General features: G+C 45.2%; 1 protein-coding gene across 1 annotated transcript in view; it reads left to right on the top strand.

Annotated features, from left to right (window-relative positions):
• Positions 1 to 19,481, top strand: part of LOC147033846 (5-hydroxytryptamine receptor 7-like) — a 238,351-nt gene extending 218,870 nt beyond the window's left edge. The window contains exon 5 of the mRNA XM_085871832.1: positions 18,260 to 19,481. Coding sequence (XP_085727958.1) covers positions 18,260 to 18,658 — 399 coding nt within the window. The 3' untranslated portion in view covers positions 18,659 to 19,481. The remainder of the gene's footprint in view (positions 1 to 18,259) is intronic.
• The last annotated feature ends 612 nt before the right edge of the window (positions 19,482 to 20,093 follow it).

A 20,093-nucleotide genomic window follows, 5' to 3' on the forward strand; every position in this document is an offset into this window, starting at 1 on the left:
TATATTGTCCTTGATGACGTTTTTTTGGATGTGGAGATGAAGATGACATTTTTAGGGTTTCTTGACCTTGATGACATTTTTGGGAAGTTTGGATGAAGATGACATTTTCCTGGGATATTGACCTTGATGAAATTTTTGGTCGGTGTCGATGAAGATGACATTTTTGGGGGTTTTCTATTTTAATTGGGAATGTGGAATAACGATATCTTCCTGGGAGTATGGGTGAAAGATAAAACGCTCAACTGCATCCATACCCACCTTGTTTCTTATGGCAGTTAACATGCTTTTTCCAATCTTAGATTGATAAATTTCATTATTTGTTTCATCCACCGACGCAGACTGGCACTCATCTTCATCGAGACTTGTATTCTCCTGTGCTCTCTATATGCCCCAGGCTATTTGCAAATGAACATCGGGCTCATTGTTGTTTCCCGCTCTATGCAGAATCTCATGCAATGCTGTTCAATTCATAACAATTTGGACAAAATTGACAGATTGTGATATTTACAAAGAAATGAAAATCGGCTTGATGGTTTCTCGACATAATTAATATATCTGGACTCATTCCTTGCTTGTGCATCATTGGGAGCCAGTGATTCTTCAATTGAACATTACATCGACATCTCGACAACATACAGTACACATCACTGACCACACATCGCCGCCAACTCGAATTTCATTTTCTCGTGCACACAACATGCGCTCACACGAGATCGATGTGGAGTGATTGCTTCATCAGGATTAAATGTAGCTTGTGTTGGCAAATTTGTCAGCATGCAAGAAAACGGTTTGGATGATTATTTCGGGTTATTGTGAAATGAACTGAACTCATCCACATATTGAGATCGTGGTTGCCACCATTTCTCCTTTTCAGCCTTTTCCATGGTTCTTCAGCAGTGAAGCATATCAGGCTGGAGAGGACAAAGAGCATTATTAACTGTAATTACAACACTATCATGATAACCAATGGCATCAGTCTCACGCGTTTGCCTTTTGCTGTTCGCAAATCGAGTGGACAGTTCACCGTGCCTGGATCCCAGGTGCGAATCACATATACTGTCTCCATTTTTCCATTGTCTCTTGTCTTTGTAATTCATTTAAACGTCCAATGATGTCTTCTGACATCCTTGTCCTAACCGTGATGCCTGTCCAAACTCCTCCATGACTATTTGACACTGCAGAACAGAATTCATGCAAGATGTTCTTCGTTTGTGGAACCGCATTTGGCAACCTCTGAGACATGATATCCTAATTTGTTTTTCACTCCTAAATCATTTACCCACGCAAAAAAAAAGTTTGCTTCACTTGCTCAGATCGAAGGAAATAACAGGGTCTTCTTCATCTTAATTGAGCTCAGATTGTGGAGAGACTAATTGGTGGCGGATTGCCTTGTCCTACTTTCTGGGAGTGATGATTGATGGGTGATGGAATGACAGCTGTCCAAACAAATTTGAAGTAAGCCTCCTTTATTTAAGACTTGAAGGTCTCTGAACCATAGTTAGTCTTAAGTTCATCAATTTTTTTTTTAACCAGAAGGAAGAAGCATGCCGAGCAAATTGAAGGATCAATATCCAGAGGGTTTGTGGCTGGTGCGTATGCCATAGGACAATGGCCGTCAGATCTGTGTTGTTTTAAAATCTTGACTTCACATAGACATCTTGTGCTAATGGTATTTTGTCTCATCTTGAACAATGATGTGCAAGGAGATATAGATATTACTCTTAACCTCACTCGGCTGCACTGCACATCGTTCATCGGTCCTTTCAGGTAGACAGCAGCTATCAGTCCTTTACAGAAAATGTCACGTGCTATTTTTGGCAACCTCTCAGATATGATATCCTTATATCCTCACATTTGGGCACACAATGGCAAGACAGACCGAACCCCACAATAATTACTGGAATTGCATTTTACTTGGTTTGCATTTCTTACCATTCTTTGGCACTACTCTTCTCTTGTTAAGCCCATGCTCACGAAGCAAAAAGTGGGGTGAAGACATCGGTCGCGTACATGCGTACATAGAACGTACGTACCTGCGTGTCTGCACTTTATTCCTTTTTCCCTGCAACTGCTTGTCGGATTGCCACAAAATTTTCACTATGGGTGTGACAACTCAAGGAGAATGTTTTAATTATAGTTATAATGTCATAGGTCACGGGGTGTGGCAGCCATGTTGGAAAAAAGGAGAAACGTTGTACCTCTGTATCTCCGAAAACGCCCCGTAGAAAAAATTGAAATGACACATGGCAAGTACCCCCCATGAATCACAAGTGTGACTTTTTTTATGATGTCATAATTGCATAGTAGAATGCTACATCCCATGAGTATGAAAAATTTTGAGGGTCATCTAGAGATAAATTGGGCAACCTAAAAAAATTGATGTCATCGGCCACATGGTTCAGCAACATACGAGGTGTGTTCAAAATGTATCCAACCTTAATTTTTCGTGCGTAAACAAATGAAGCTAGGGAGGCATGGTTTGGTGCACGTATGTAGGCGATCCTAATTCGTATGCGTGAATATTTTCCCGCCTGCAGAAGCTGTCAGTCGCCGACAGACCGCCGATGAGTGAGGAAGTGTAAGTGAGCGCCATCGGATTTTCGTTTTTGACAAAATGACGGAAAAACTTGAACAATGCTCCTGCATCAAAGTTTGTGTTAAGCTTGGCGATTCCCAAGTGGAAACGATCCGCAAGATTCAACAGGCCTTTGGGAACGAAGCAATGGGCACCACACAGATAAAAGAGTGGTACAACCGCTTCAAAGATGGTCGCACATCAGTGGAAAGTGAAGCACCTTCTGGTAGGCCCTCAACATCCCGAAATTAGATCGTCATTGACCAAGTGAGGACCCTGCTGATGCAGGATCGTCGAATCACGATCAGAGAACTTGCAGATGAGGCGGGCGTCAGCATTGGATCCATTCATTCCATTGTGACTGAGGATTTGGGCTGAAGGAGAATCTCAGCGAAGTTCGTGCCAAAGCTGCTAACGATCGAGCAGAAGCAACTCCATTTGGAGATCGCACAGGACATGCTGGAGACTGTGAACAGTGATCTGTCATTTTGTCAAAAACGAAAATCCGACGGCGCTCTCTTACACTTCCTCACTCATCGGTGGTCTGTCGGCGACTGACAGCTTCTGCAGGCGGGAAAATATTCACGCATACGAATTAGGATCGCCTACATAAGTGCACCAAACTACGCCTCCCTTGCTTCATTTGTTTACGCACGAAAAATTAAGGTTGGATACTTTTTGAACACACCTCGTATATATTGTTGTGGATTTGGAAGGCTATCACACTCAACCATTCAGGTTCCTGTAGATTAGTTATCTCGGTAAGTACGTGTTTATAGATAGCCCTTTCCCTAGTCAAGCGGGTAATTATGTGTGAATGTGCTGCGATTTGTAATTAGAATACCCCATCTCCTGCAACAAACGACAGCTGCAACCCCTCAGCTCCCAGCATCCACCGTGAGCTTAATGGGTGAGGGGTTAAGCCCCCACCCACCGTTTCGCTTGACGGAGCACCCAAGTGGGGGAGGGGCGGAACGTGCCGAGGAGGATAAGAAAGGAAGCAGATCTTCCTAGAAAAAAAAGGACTTTGCAATTTGGGTTTCACCACCTCAGAGCGGGACTCTGCCCAGAGTGGATGGAGTGGGCTCCTCGCCCAGTCAGGGGCTTCGCCACCTCATATTGTGAACGAGGTGGGCGGAGATGTTTTCCTCCCCCCCCCCTTTGTCCCCAGCCCGACGAGGGCGAATAGATGCACGGCCGCGGAGCTTGGGAGAACATCTCTCGGGAGATCATCGAAGAGGACATATCTCGGGACGTCACATCTCAATACGAGGGACGGAGTCCGCGATGGCTGTCTCTCCCTCGGCCGGTCGCTCTTCAGCGCGTCGCTGGTGGTGATCCTGGCTCGTCATCCCTCGCGCTTGGGTTTGCCGTGCCGGATCGACGAACCACGGAGTCCCAAACCAAGGGAACGCCCAGCTGCGCGCTCGTGGCAAGGTAGCCAGCTACCCTGACCCTCAGCCCGACTGTCCTCCGGGCTGGAGCTCCCATTAAAGACCCAGGGGGTCCATTTCTGTCTGTGTGTGTCCGTTTGTGGCACCAGTCCATAAGTAGTGAATTGCACAAGTGTTTTGCCTGTACAGACGTGCATTGCCTGGTATTCGGTTTAGTTCTGTTCTTGCATGCTCCCCAAGGCCCCCCCCCATCATTTGTAAATAAATATACCCTCATTGTTTGAATTTACTCAGCTCGTTTTGTATTTCTTCCATTGGCTGGGTGTGTCGTGCGTGTGGGAAAGTGAGCAGTCATTGCCGCTGTAACGGAGTAACAGGATAATCGGGCTGGCGGAATTCGGCGATTATAAAACCTCTCGGCTTCGCACATGGAACGGGCTCGCTTAAGTGGCTCGTTTCCGTACGAGTTCCGTCGAGGGTGAAGTACCCTGGTAGCTGGATCACGTGGGTACTTAGGTAAGTTGAAGTTGGCAATTAACCCTACCCCACGTGATCTACCCATTGGCGTATTTCGGTCCAAAATAACCAGGACCCACTGACCTCCGACTTCTCTGGGCCAGCGATCTGTAATTCCGGGTGATCGAGCCGAGACGGCCCCACTGCTCCATCGAGGGTCGTGCTCGTGGCGACATGCCGGCGAAACCACAACAATATATATATATATATATATATATATATATATATATATATATATATATATATATATATATATATATATATATATATATATATAACCTTCAAAAATCTTGTTCTCTTCAGCGGCTGAACAGATCGAGGCGAAACTTTGAAGGTATGACCACCTATCCATGAGGAGCAAAAAGTTCCCAACTTTGATGTCATAGGTCACATGGTTTGGCAGCCATATTGGATTTACTCTAAAACCTTTAAAAACCCTCTCTTCCAGCAGGGCTAGACAGATCGAGGGTAAACTTCACATACATATTCACCAAGCCTTGGGAATACCATGGTGTTCATGAAGAATTGATAGGTCACATGGTTTGGCAGCCATAATTTTTTTTGGATACCAAGCTGAAGCTTGTGTAAGTGCTCATACACAGAAACGTATAACAAGGCAGGAGAGGGAAGCACAAAATAGTGGGGAACAAAGACAATCGGAGATCTGTGGAAGGGAGAGGGATGAGGCAGGCAGGGTACACGATAGTACTAAAGGTGGTACAAAAGGGACTTTCAGGAAGGAAAATAGGGAATTTGAAGGACTTGGGTTTGGAGTGGATTAATGGGGGTAGAAAAGATCAAGATTTTGGATGGGGAAGATATGAGATGGTAGTGATCAAGTGTTTTGAAGAGTTGGAGGGAGTCGTGGGATTGAAGAGACTGTGGGAGGTTATTATTATAATAATTATTATTATTATTAATATCATTATTATTATTATTATTAATATAGAATGTTAAGGCTCGTATAAGAGCGAACACACAGGACGTAAAAGAAGGGAAGCAGAAGACAATAGGGACGGGAGAGGGAAGCACAAAACAGTGGGGAATAGACACATGAGGAGATCTGTGGAAGGGAGAGGGAATGGGGTTGGGTTACATGGGATAAACAAGATGAACACCACAGGGACTTTCAGGTCCTCACACGACATGGACTTTCAGGAAGGAAAGCAGGGAATATAAAGGAGGTGGGTTTGAGGTGGATTAACGGGGGTAGTAAAGATCATGGTTTTGGATGGGGTGAGAGTGAGTGACCCAAAGACTCAGCCTCATTGTGGGAGATACCAATGATCTTAAATGCCTTGGTTTCTATAGCATGAAGCCGAGAAAGGTGGGAGGCAGGAGCACCAGCCCAGAGGGGAGAGCAGTACTCCATCAGGCTGCGGACTAAAGCTTTGTAAGTGGTCAGGAGCTCAGGTGGGCCGAGGAAGGACTGCACGACGGAGGATTCCCAGTCGGCGACTGGCTTTGGAGGCGGGTTTGAAATGTGACTCTCCCAGGAAAGATTATGGCAGATAGTGAGACCCAGGAAAGATTATGACAGATAGTGAGGTCCAAAAGTTTGAATGAAAGAACTTCTTCAGGAGGATTGTTGAGAAAGTAGAGAGGGGGCGGGGGGGGTGAGTTCCAGACGGTTGTTTCAGAGAGACATTGTGAGTGTGTGAGATTTGTCAGGGTTGAAAGAGATCTTCCACACATTGGAGCAGCTTGTGATTTTATCCAGATGTGCAGAGAGTGAAGAGGCTACTGCTTGCTGATCTGAGGGATGATAGATGGTATGGCAGAAGGTCGAGTCAGAAAAACAACAGGGCCCAGAACACTGCCTTGAGGAACTCCAGCCTGGACAGGAAGAGGGGATGAGAGAATTACATTAACGGCCACACATTGACTGTGACAGGAGAGAAAGTCTGCGAGCTATGAATGGAGATTGCCTTGGACACCACAGAAAGAGAGTTTGGTGAGAAGGGTGGTGTGACAGACCATATTAAAAGCATGCGATATGTCTAGGGATATCGCTCTGATTTCATGTTTGGCATTGAGGACCTCCATCCATTGTTGGGAAAGCAGGAGCAGTAAGTCCAGGGTAGAGTGAACTGGTCTGACTCCAAATTGATGATTGGAAATCAGGCCATTGGAGAAGAGTAAGGATTTAATGTCAGGAGAGATGATGGATTCCATAACCTAGCTGATGATTTGGAGAAGGCTGAATGGTCTGTAGATGCAGGGATCTGTTTTTTGCATCTTTTTTCTGCAGAGTATTCATGTTTACTGATTTCCAAGCAGGTGGCAGATGACCTTGAGCGAATGAGAGAGTGAATGGAACAAAGAGAGGATAAGCAAGAGCAGAAGAGCAGTTTTTAGGACACGTGGGCTGATGCTGTCTGGACCATTTGCAGGATCTGAGTCGAGGTTTGACAGCAAGCTCTCCACCTTGTCTAGAGAAAAGGACACAGAGTCCAGGAACAGTTGGGTGCGACTGAGTCAAGTGGGTACAGAAAACGATGGGTTTGGGACACAAGATTTAGAAGCAAACACGGAGTTTAGGCATTCAGCCTTTTTACGTGCAGTGTCAGTTGTGCAGCCATTTGAGGTAAGTGAGGGGATAGAGGGGGAACATACACCAGAAACAGACTTATCTTGATGCCACCAGAATTTGGAGGAGGGAGACAGGTTTTCACAGTTCATATTTGAGATTAGAAAGATGTTGTTTTCTGGCTCTTCTCAGGGTAGAAACACACTTGTTCCAATCTTTGTGGAAGGAACTGAGATTGTCTTCGGTTGGATTAGTCTCCCATGAGACTAAGGCAAGTTGTTTCAGGACAACTATATCACTAAAAGCTTCAGTGTACCACGGGCAGGAGGAAGGGAAGGACATCTGAAGACGAGATGGGATAAATCTGTGAGAGAGAGAGAGAGAGAGAGAGAGAGAGAGAGAGAGAGAGAGAGAGAGAGAGAGAGAGAGAGAGAGAGAGAGAGAGAGGCAGAAAGGGAGAGAGAGGGGGCAGAGAGAAAGAGGGGCAGAGAGAGAGAGAGAGAGAGGGGCAGAGATAGAGAAAGAGATATATCCAAAGATCCAACTTCATTGTGCGAGATACCGATGATCCTAAAAGCCTTGGTTTCCACAGCATGAAGTCGAGTGAGGTGTGAAGCAGGAGCACCACCCCAGAGAGGGAAGTAGTACCCCCATCAGATTGTGGATGAAAGCTTTGTAAATTATTAGAAGCTCAGGTGTGCCAAGGAAGGATTTTGCATGACGTAGGATGCCCAGTTGGAGACTGTCTTTGGAGGCCAGCTTGGAGATGTGGCTTTCTCAGGAATTATCATGGCAGATAGATCTAAAAGCTTGAATGAAAGGACTTCTTCAAGGGGATTGTTGAGAAAGTAGATTGGGGGAGTGGGGGGGGGGTTCCCAGACAGTTCTTTCATATAGACATGCTGAGGGTGTGAGATGTTAGAAGTTTGAATCATTGCAATCACTTCAGCCTTTATCGTGCTCGGCTGGTTAGAAATATAGTGAAGAAGAATAATGAGAAGTTCAATTTGGCATTTTAACGATCTCCCAATTTATACTTTAGCGATCTATTCTGGCATCTTCATCAGCCTTGGTAGTTATGAAAACACTCAAGAACGAGAATAGAAGCTCCTTTGCAAAGGCTTATGAATGTACTCGATGGCAGACTTTTCAAAGTGTAATCAGGGGTTCACACAACTTTTTTTTTTAATTCGGTTCTCCAATGAGTACCAGCAGAAATGGTTTGGTACTCACAAAAAGAAATTGTCAGCTTCGAGTACGCATCGCTGCTTTCCCAATCGCCACTCCGATTTTTAATGCACCTCTCAGCTTTGTATGCTTCTTACTCCTCTTTACGTGCTCTCTCTCTCTCTCTCTGAATGTCTCGTCTGGAGCGGACACTCACAAAAACCGCTCTTTTATCGTTCTGGATGCTACCGAGCCTCCTTTTCTTCCCCTTCGCTGACACGTTCTCCTTAGATCTATTCTTTTTTAAATTTAAACGTTATGAGGTCAGGTATGGGAGCATGTGCCAGAACAGCGCGTCGCTACGTCCACTTTCCACCGGTACTCCAGGGGACTCCGTATGGCCTTCCCCCAGGCAGATGCCAGGCCCATCCCCATCTCCTTGAGATGCTGATCAACCTGCTGCAACCACGAGGCACGTGGTCGGCCCATTGGCCTCCTCCACTCACGAGGATCCCTTGCTGAGAGAATCTGGTGAGCAGGATCAGTGTCAGGAAAACGAGCCACATGTCCATACAGCGCAGTTGACACTCAAGGACTATGGAGGTAACAAATCTCATTTGAGTCTCTCTCAGCAACCGCTCGTTGGACACAAAGTCCGACCAGCGATAGCCAAGGATTCTCTGAAGAGACCTGGTTCCAAAGGAATTAAGTCTCAGTCTCAGATCCTTGGTCAGAGTCCAAGTCTCACATCCATAGAGCAAGACTGAAAGCACCAAGGACCTGAAGACTCGGACTTTCGTCCTGCAGCACATATACTGGCAGCGCCACACCTCATTATCCAGTGAATCCATGACTCCCCAGGCCTGACCCAGATGTCTGTTGACCTCTGACCCACAGCCAGCAGAGACATGAATATCACTACCAAGGTAAGTGAATCTGTCCACGACCTCAACATCCTCACCACAAACAGGAGCAAGCAAAGATAGAAACACCCCTATACATCAATTGGGGTCATGTTCATCCTCTGTAGCAAGTCTGGATGTAATTGGCCCAGAACTGAAGGAGGACTAGCGTGACAAACAAACCCACAAACACCGGTCAGTGAATTATAGTGAGGATGAGCAAGGTCTATTGAACAAAGTGAGTATACAACTTTCCGACTGTCTTCTTTGCCCTTCCCGAAATAGTTACAAACTGCACTTCTGGACCTTTTGAACGACATATTGTAAAAACTTTATGAGTTGATGTATTGCCAACCCATCCGTCAGCAAAGCAATCAGCACGTTTTAATGGCCAACTCCAAATGCCTTGCTATTCATTTAAAAAGAAAGTTTAGTTTACAAGTGATTTGCTTTTGCTGATGTATTGCAAATGGGATGCCCCAGGGGCATGTGTGTTCCTTTACAATGATTACATTACCAGGCCATGTGTAACCGGAACATGCCCAACAGGGATGAAAACATTTTCCCCCCAAAAAACGCTTCTTTCTATGAAGCAGGAATTACTCCGAATCGCTGTCGATTATGGTTCACGTCTCGATTCCTTTCGATTCCATGGTTGGAATCGAGTACTTTGGAATCGATCCGCCCACCACTATTAAGCACTCCAGCAAGCACGCCATTGAAGTGGTTGATAATGGAACGGCTGGCTGGTTCATACGAAATACTGTCCGGAGATGTCCGGAGAATCAAACGTTGTGAAAATTGGGAAAATGAACACTTTTGTTGTTTGCTTTTTTGTTTTTTGTTAGCAGTCGGAACTGCTGCTAAGGTCGATTCCACGGTTCAAATTTTGAAATTTGGTTCAGGTCAAGAGATTGTAGAACTTATCACATTTCAGATGTCATGTTTATTTACGTTCAGAGAGTTTTATTATTTATGGGGATGGAGGGAGGAGTTGGTTTGGGAGGAGGTTGGAATGGGGGAATGGGTTTGGGAAGGTTTAAGCATGAGGTGAGGGGTAGGGAAGGCAGATTTGCAGTGGAGCGTTCATTACGATTCATACTGTCTCATCAAAATGATTCTGCAAAGAATAGCAGTGAAGATGGAAACAAAATATTGTCTGAAATACCTTTTCTACTGGTCATACTATAAACACGGCCCAGAGACGAACACCGCCCAGATACTTCTGGAATCAACCACCGTCCGGACACGTCCGGAGATAAACAACGCTTGGATACATCTGGAGTCAACCACCGTGTGGACATGTCTGGAGACGTCCACCTTGCAGATACGTCTGGAGATGACCACCCTGTGGACACGTCTGAAGACGACCACCGTGCTGACATGTCTGGAGACAACCACCGTGCAGACACGTCTGGAGGTAACCACTGCGCGGACGCGTCTGGAGACGACCTCAGTGCGGATGCATCTGGAGACGACCACAGTGCGGATGCATCTGGAGATGACCACCGTGTGGATGCGTCTGGAGACGACCACCGTGCAGATGCGTCTGGAGACGTCCTCAGTGCGGATGCGTCTGGAGGAGTCTCCAGTGCAGATGCGTCTGGAGACGACCTCAGTGCGGATGCGTCTGGAGACGACCACAGTGCGGATGCGTCTGGAGACGACCTCAGTGCGGATGCGTCTGGACTTGACCTCAGTGCGGATGCGTCTGGAGACAACCACCGCCCACACACGTCCACAGACAAACACCATACAGACACTTCTGGAGACAACCACCGTCCAGACATGTGCAGAGTATCAAATAATGTGTTAATACAAATCTGGACGTTTATAAGCATTACAGCTGAAATGTGATGAGCTCTGGGATCTCTTAACCTGAACCAAATTAAAAAATTTAAACGTTAGAATTCACCTTGGCAGCAGTTCCTACTGCAAAAAAAAAAATACAGTTCATTTGTCCATTTCACACATTGACACTCCCCACATCTCCGGTCATCTCCAGACGATGTTTAATTCGACAGCGCTGGCTTGGCAAGCGATTATATCAATCGGTTATAACACCACTCGGAGACACCCAGAATATCAAACAACGTGGGAATTAGAAAAATGAACACTTTTTTTATTTAGTCGTCGGAACTGCAGCTAAGGTTAATTCTGCAGTTTAAATTTTGAAATTCGGCTCAGGTTGAGATTATAGGGGTTATCGCATGTGCGGAAATGAAATAAAGCCATTAACACTGGCATCTCTGGGTGCTTATTAGCATGTGCGATGTATCCAGCGATTCGTAGGTATGATGATCAGGTATTAAATGATATGAGTGAAAAAAGTGGAAAAAAAAATTGTCGTTAAGAAACCGTTGCAGCCTGGAGTCCACAAGGAACCTGGTGGTGGAGTTGTCGGGTGTCCATATTCCATTGGGATGCAACTAAGCTATAGTCTCAGGCCGTTGGTGTCAGTGGACCTACTTGGTCCCTCCTCGTCTTCTGTGAGAGGTGTGGCTAGCCTGTGCCTTGGTGGTGGCACCACGAAGGTCCAGTGAGGGCATTTGGAGGTGACGACCTGGGAATGTGATCTATCAGCCTCTCCCTGAGGCAGCCCAGCATGCGGTGACCCACCATGCTGGGTTGGTCGATGGATGTGGGTCCCTTGCATGGAACATGTCTGAGTCCTGCCACCAGACGACCGACAAGAGCATCTGTGGAATGTTATGTCGCTAAATTGAGAGAATGATTGGGAAAAGCACAGAAATTCCCTAATAACCCTCTCCATAGTCCGCTACAATTTAATGTGCCCTTGTGTTTGGGAAGAAGGGTACTAGGAACGATTGGCTGCATGGAAAGAGAAGAATAGCTGCAACCTCCCCACTGACAAATTGGAATGATTCCAAATTTACCTTTTCCCACTGCCATTACTCGCAATGCTTTGCTTTGGGGGTATGCCGGTGATGCGGTGAATTGGTACGTGTGACGGGAAAGAGTGGCAGTGAGGGTTAGCATGGCGACCAATTCCAAGGGGTTAAAATGTAGATAAGTGATGTGTATTGAATAAAGAATAGTTTACCATCTCTTGTGCTTTGTGGTTGATTTAGTGTGGGTATGCAGGTTGTGGATATATAGGCTCTGGTTTTGTAGGGACACTGTAACATGTATAGCAGGTGCAGGTAAATTGAATGGCAGCTCGTGGGTGCGGTGGAAGGAAGGGTGGGGGGAGTATTCTGCGTGTGATGTGGGTGGTTGGGGAAGTTGTGCATGTCGGTATGTGGATCAGACTCTCGAAGAGAGCTGCTACATTCCCCCTCCAAAGGAACAATATTTTTTACTGATCACAGCACTGTTGATCGAAGGTGTTTGAACATCATGCCAAAACCAACCTGCGTATAAATCGCACCGATGCTGCACTGAACATGCTAATTGCAATCACATCTCACATTTCCACATCGATGACGTATATTGACGGCTACATTTTAAGCAGCATTAGTAATGTCGGCCACCATAAAACTGACGGTTGTCATAAAGTGAAGATGTGATACAAAATTCTTCATCCTCTACTGCAGATTTAAGGATTCGTGTTGTAGAAATAAATGGAACTAGTGTAGATGTGAATGTATGCCAAATGTGATTTGATGTGGGGTTGGGGGTGTCAAAATTAAGCATGTTTTATGCATGTACTCCTGAATACACGTTCATTTTGAAACATGATTGGAACGAGTCACACGTAAATCACAAAAGACCACCTTCATAGGTGAGTTCTGTTGACTGTATCAAAACGTACACATTGCATGCTTAGTGCAATTTTACAAATGTCGATGCATGTAACATAGACTGATTCATAACAAGTGATTCTGATGGTATTCAGTCTGCAGAGTCCATCCATCCATCCATTGGGACCATTCTCTGTGCAGAGCGTCGGTGCTGCCGAAGCAGTCTCCTTGGTGAATGGGTACAATTCTGCACGGGTCGCCACTCCGACACAGGATACCAGCAAGCTGACGCTCATTTTGCCGACATCGGAAGGATGACAGGCAGAGTCAACCCCACCTGGTATTAATTCAACAGCCGAGTGGGATTTGAACTCAGGATCCTAGGATTCCAACCCCACCACCCAAACCATTAAGCCACTCCAGGCATAGTCTGCAGAGTACGTTCAGCAAAGGAATGGCTACATGGCTTTGTGTTGCAATCCGGTATATATGGTAGAACGGCACTCAGAAGATTGAGCGCATACCTCCGCCAGGCTGAACGGTTTACGTTTTGTTTCTGACTGATCTGCCGGATCTGAATCTTCACCAAAATCTAATCATTTCGTCCTTGTCACACACCCAACTTGTCGACCAAATTTTATCTAAATCCGTCAATAACTTTTTGATATATCCTGGTCAGAGGCAGGCAGTCAGATGGACAAACAGGGGTAAAAACAAAACCTCCATCCACCCTCGATGTCAGAGGTAATAACCAATCCTGACTGTAGACTATGCAGCGGAGTCATGTTGCACCTTCTACATCTGCACCCGAGTGTCTCTCAACAGACGTGAACGTAGCGTGATGCATGTCATGGTGAATATTGTCAATCTTACCTTTAATAAAAAAAAAAAAATAGTTAAAATGTCTGAAACTTTTCATCGCAATTTGTTCTTTGCATTAAATGTATTGAGAACCTCTCTTCAATCTAAGTTGTCAAGCTTTTCATGACAGACCGAGAGGAGTTGCACATGGTTTGGCTTCAACTGCCCCATTGTGCTTCTCGGGTACGTTTTGAGTGTCCTCAGCTGACTGAAACACCTCTCGGCTGTTGCAGTTGATGAAGAGTAGACTAAGTCGAGATTAGTAGCTTCACTACTTGTGGAACCATTAAATTATCTCTGCCACCGAAGGTGGACGGAGGTTCTGTTTTCACCCGTGTCTGTTTGTCTGTCTGTGAGCAGGATATGTCAAAAAGTTATGAACGGATTTTGCCAAACAGTGGTGGGCAGGTTGAGTGTGTGACATGGACAGATTGATTCGATTCTGATGAAGATTGGATCTGGATCTGAGTATTTCTTTTTATTATTTAAATGACTCTTCCACTTTGTGGATGAGGTGCGTTGGTGACAATAACAAGTGGGTTTGATTTTGGTTTAGGGCTGGATGCAGATCCGGCCGACAAGTGGAATACAAAACGGAAAATGTTCACCTTGCTGTGAGATAGTCACTCCACCGGGTGCTGGTCCAGTTGAAGTTGACATAACCGAAGTGGGAAATGATGTTCCTCACAGCGGGTATTCACTCTACCCAGTGCCGGTCTAGTTGAAGTTGACATCACCGAAATGGTTAATGATGTTCCTCACAGCGGGTATTCACTCTACCCAGTGCCGGTCTAGTTAAAGTTGACATCACCGAAATGGTTAATGATGTGCCTCACAGCGGGTATTCACTCTACCCAGTGCCCGTCTAGTTGAAGTTGACATCACCGAAGTGATCAATGATGTGCCTCACAGTGGGTATTCATTCTACCAAGAATCGGTCTAGTTAAAGTTGACATCACCGAAGTGGTTAATGATGTGCCTCACAGCGGGTATTCACTCTACCCAGTGCCGGTCTAGTTGAAGTTGACATCACCAAAGTGGTTAATGATGTGCTTCACAGCGGGTATTCACTCTACCCAGTGCCGGTCTAGTTGAAGTTGACATCACCGAAGTGGTTAATGATGTGCCTCACAGCAGGGATTCATTCTACCAAGTGCCGGTTTAGTTAAAGTTGACATCACCGAAGTGATCAATGATGTTCCTCACAGCGGGTATTCGCTCTACTCTGTGCCGGTCTATTAAAAGTTGCTATCACCGAAGTTGTAAATGATGTTCCTCACGGCAGGTACTCACTCTACCGTGTGCCGGTTTAGTTAAAGTTGTTATCACCGAAGTGATCAATGATGTTCCTCACAGCGGGTACTCACTCTACCGTGTGCCGGTTTAGTTAAAGTTGCTATCACCGAAGTTATTTATGATGTTCCTCACAGCAGGTACTCACTCTACCGTGTGCCGGTTTAGTTAAAGTTGACATCACCGAAGTGGTTAATGATGTTCCTCACAGCGGGTACTCACTCTACCATGTGCCGGTTTAGTTAAAGTTGCTCTCACCGAAGTGGTTAATGATGTTCCTCACAGCGGGTACTCACTCTACCGTGTGCCGGTTTAGTTAAAGTTGCTCTCACCGAAGTGGTTAATGATGTGCCTCACAGTGGTATTCATTTTTTTTTGGTTATGGATATTTTCTCATGTCACCAATTGTGCCTTTAGTCTGCGGACATCAAGGTAATCATCATAAAAGCTGGTGACAGTTTTCGTGTCCTTCTGAAACTTCTTCCCCTTTCCAGCTGGCAATGGTGATTCACTCCATCGCATGAATTACTGGTGATGCGTTTTCCGTCTGTTGCGTGTTGCTGTAATCTACCGATTGCAAAATCTATCATTTGAAAGTTACTTTGACGACGGTATCCATGACGTGTCATAGTTGTGTATATCTATGGTATGAAATCGTCGGGGTGCTCTTGTGTGCCGGAGAAGTTTTTGTTCGTCTGCCTTGTACTTTGAAGCGAGTGTTTGTGCACATTTTCCCTTGTGCAGTTTGTGCAGAAAACAGAGATTTCTCATTACCCAGAACCATGGCTACTTCGCATCGCCATGCACATGTGCAAGTGACATCAGCCGAGAGTGTGCAAACTTCCGGTGGAACTTTCCAGAGAGAAAAAAAGATGGCGTGAACTGTGCTGAACTGCCACACCATTCTTTCCTTAGAATACCTTGCCATCAGGGTTGTTCATTTTGTATTTAATGCTGGAAGCCGAGCTTTATTCAAGGTTTTTTTTTGTTTTTACTGATTTGTTTGTTTGTTTGTTTTTGCAAGGCAAAACATGATGTCCTCACCCCGAATTTTTATGATTCGAGGCGGGGTGATCGATGCTCTTGGGTGTATGCATTCCCCTCTGAGCTGTGAACTATCTAGCCTGGGTTTAAATCCCAGCTGTGAGCTCTCGTACTGTTTTTTGGATGCATGGCAAGGCATCAATGTCTGTGCCGTCCAACGGGTAGATGTCGTGCTGGAAATACAGTCTGCCAACCCTGGTCATTTGCAGACATTAAATATTCCACGTTGCCTTCTGTGAAGAGGAAGGGAGCCATCATCGGCACCCTGAACAAATTCCAAATTCCTGCCATTACACACTCCTGGGAAAGCAATGGCAAACCATCTGGCATACCATTCGTGAAGACACAGGTTCTACAGAACGGACGCTTTGTATAGAGTATGTACATTGATTATAACGATCATATCACCAATGAACGACGATGGCTTGCATCGAAGTGAGGATGTTGTTGCGACTGTCATGTGGCCATCGCAGTCGCAGCGTTGATTACTGACATCCTCCGTGCGTATCATGTTGAGCAGAATGCATTTGCGGACAATACGAAGTGAAAACGGCCATTTCTGGGTTAAGATGCTGAATGGAGTGTCAATAACAAGCCATACATCTTGCCGAGTGTAGTTTGTCATCGACATACATCATCTCAGATGAGGACACGATTAAATGCTCCCAAAATTAGGGTTGCACTTGTGTAAGGATTGTCCTGATACCGGAACCCATTTTAAATTTATTTGGCTCCGATGAAGCGTTAACGCTCGGAACCTTATCAAGCCTCACCATTATAGGACAGGGGGAAGCTTATCTCTGTTGCAGGGTTTGTTTCTACAATTGGTTTCCCCAGTGTTTAATCGTACCCCAGAGTTTCTTAGACCCCCCGAGGAGTACTAAACCAGCATTTGGGGCTTTTTTTTCTGCCAATGTCTGAGCTGTATCTCGGAGTCGGCTGGGGCTTTTGGAATTTAATTTTGCATCAATAATTGTCGTAAAACTTATACAAGGTTGACATATTTTCTACATTGACCTAATATTAAAGTCATGGCATAATTATAGAAAACTTCACAGTTTTACCAGAACTCGACTAAGGTTTGTCCGATCAGACCAAAATTGCCCTCTCCAGATATGCTAGAGTACTGGTTCCCAGACTTGGTCGTGGATGTGTACGTGATGCTTGATCTTACAGCGATATACCATCTTCAAACGTTGGCAGCTTGCTAACTTTTCACAAATCCCGTTTTTTTGTTGTTGTTTTTAATGGAGGGGTGGGGGGGGGGTGGTTATGTCGAAAGTGTATTTTCTGACAATGTTTATGGTCGGTCCTGTTACCAGGTAGGTACCAGTACCATCTGGGTCACGAGGCGAATGTGATTTCAAATTTTGGGTTGCGAACCTATGGCCGAGAGCAAGAAGGTGCATTTCTGCTTAAATTACATCATACCACTTAAAGGTTAAAGGTCAAGGTCAAATGGCGGTCTGAACAATAGTTTTTTTTTTTTTTTTGTCATCGCTCAATTTTGCCAATGCGGAATCTCAAAGACCGCTTGGCCTTTCAACATGTTCTTGCATCATAATAGTATACCTTGCACTGAAGTTGTGCACCTGATATTTGTTTCTTGTGCTTGACCTGCATGTTCCTGATTGTGACCTAATTAACAAAAAACACCTTTTTCATCATAACTTGAATAAGTTCCCTTCGATTTTCATGACGTTGAGTTTTTTTCTGGATAGATTTCAGATGGGGACACATTTTCTTTATTTACCCTCTATCCATAAATGTTCAAGATCAAGGGCACTTGGCATTCCAAAAAGTATAAATGGCCATCATTGGATGGATGGTGGGCTTTGTGATTGCAGATATCTAATTGTAAAGTGATATTTCAGGCATTAACCCTTCATCGGAACAAAAACCTCCAACAGCTGACATTTTCGATGTTAACATCAATTTCGCTCTGACGAAGGGTTAATGCTCAAATTTTCATCTTCTCTTAGCTTCCTGCGGCGATGAGCATACTTCAATGGTTCTCTTGATTTCATCCATTATTATACCTGTTCTCCGAAGCAGAATGTCTCCAGGCTTCACGATAAGACCAATTTCTTCGGTACTTTCACTCAAACTTGGTGCTTCGATTAACTGTTCAGTTCAATTGAAAGTTTGCTGTAAACATTCTTCTTGTTTATGTTAATAGTTAATGAAATTCTAATTCTGTTAATAGCTGCAAGAAACACTTTTATTGTCGGATCATGCTGCATGTTATATGATATTCCATCATGTTTTGGCAGGAAGCTGAACACTGTTCAACGTTTTCAAAGTTGTTAAGACATGAAGGACACAACATTTCCATCTTCAAGAGGGAGCAGAAGGCAGCAAGGACACTCGGAGTCATTGTCGGTGGCTTTACACTCTGCTGGCTCCCGTTCTTCATACTGTCGACACTGAGGCCCTTCGTTTGCGAACCTAGATGCAGTTGCATCCCACCGAGCCTCGAACGGACTTTCTTGTGGTTTGGCTACGCCAACTCGCTCATAAACCCTCTCATATACGCCTTCTTCAACCGGGACCTTCGGACTGCTTTCCGCAATGTGCTTCGCTGTCGTTACCGCAACATTAACCGACGCCTTTCGGCTGAGGGGATGCAGGAGGCACTCAAGGTGGCCGAACGGCCTCATCATTTGGTCTGAGTTGGTGTTCTAAAGTGTTTGTGAAATTGCAGTACATAAACCTGGGCTCGTGTTAAAGAATACACAAAATTTTACGCAGTAAGTGACAAATATTTTGTTGTCAAAATTGCTTACATTTTATTGCAAAGCATCAACAGCACCTGAAACGTGTCGGGGAACAGCACAGACTGTTTGTCCTCAAACTGTCACCAAAAATGACTCACGGACACGTTGCATTGCTCTGACAGTCACTTCTGGGCCAAGTTTATGTTGCCTGTTGCGATTTCTTCCGCTGGTTACTGCAGATACAATTTCACCTTTTTTTTTCTGTTAAAGGAACACCTGTTCATAAACATTGACAGTCATTTGAGAAGAGCTTCAACATCATTAGAAGACCACGTGGTTTACTTGGCCATTATGAACATGATCGGGCCCTTTGGATTGATGTTCATCGATGAGCCAGCACTTTAGTAAATAAATAACTGCTAACGCCATGTATTTATCTATATTTTCTCTCTCTGTTTCCAAAATGATGATCTGGGTGGCCATATAATTCTCTCTCTCTCTCTCTCTCTCTCTCTCTCTCTCTCTCTCTCTCTCTCTCTCTCTCTCTCTCTCTCTCTCTCTCTCTCTCTCTCTCCCTCTCTCTCTCCCCCTCTCTCTCTCTCTCTCTCTCTCTCCCTCTCTTTCTCTCTCTCTCTCTCTCTCTCTCTCTCTCTCTCTCTCTCTCTCTCTCTCTCTCTCTCTCTCTCTCTCTCTCGATCTCTCTCTCGATCTCTCTCTCGATCTCTCTCTCGATCTCTCTCTCGATCTCTCTCTCGATCTCTCTCTCGATCTCTCTCTCGATCTCTCTCTCGATCTCTCTCTCGATCTCTCTCTCGATCTCTCTCTCGATCTCTCTCTCGATCTCTCTCTCGATCTCTCTCTCGATCTCTCTCTCGATCTCTCTCTCGATCTCTCTCTCGATCTCTCTCTCGATCTCTCTCTCGATCTCTCTCGATCTCTCTCTCGATCTCTCTCTCTCTCTCTCTCTCGATCTCTCTCTCGATCTCTCTCTCGATCTCTCTCTCGATCTCTCTCTCGATCTCTCTCTCGATCTCTCTCTCGATCTCTCTCTCGATCTCTCTCTCGATCTCTCTCTCGATCTCTCTCTCGATCTCTCTCTCGATCTCTCTCTCGATCTCTCTCTCGATCTCTCTCTCGATCTCTCTCTCGATCTCTCTCTCGATCTCTCTCTCGATCTCTCTCTCGATCTCTCTCTCGATCTCTCTCTCGATCTCTCTCTCGATCTCTCTCTCGATCTCTCTCTCGATCTCTCTCTCGATCTCTCTCTCGATCTCTCTCTCGATCTCTCTCTCCCACTCTCTTTCTCTCCCTCCCATTCACTACCTCTCTTTCTTTCTCTCTCCCTTGATCTGTTTCCCACTCACTAACTCTCTTTCTTTTCTCTCTTTCT

Source organism: Eptatretus burgeri, chromosome 1 (genome assembly GCF_056783735.1).
Source record: "Eptatretus burgeri isolate ZD-2024b chromosome 1, Ebu_testis_v1, whole genome shotgun sequence".
In the NCBI taxonomy this organism is placed as follows: domain Eukaryota; kingdom Metazoa; phylum Chordata; class Myxini; order Myxiniformes; family Myxinidae; genus Eptatretus; species Eptatretus burgeri.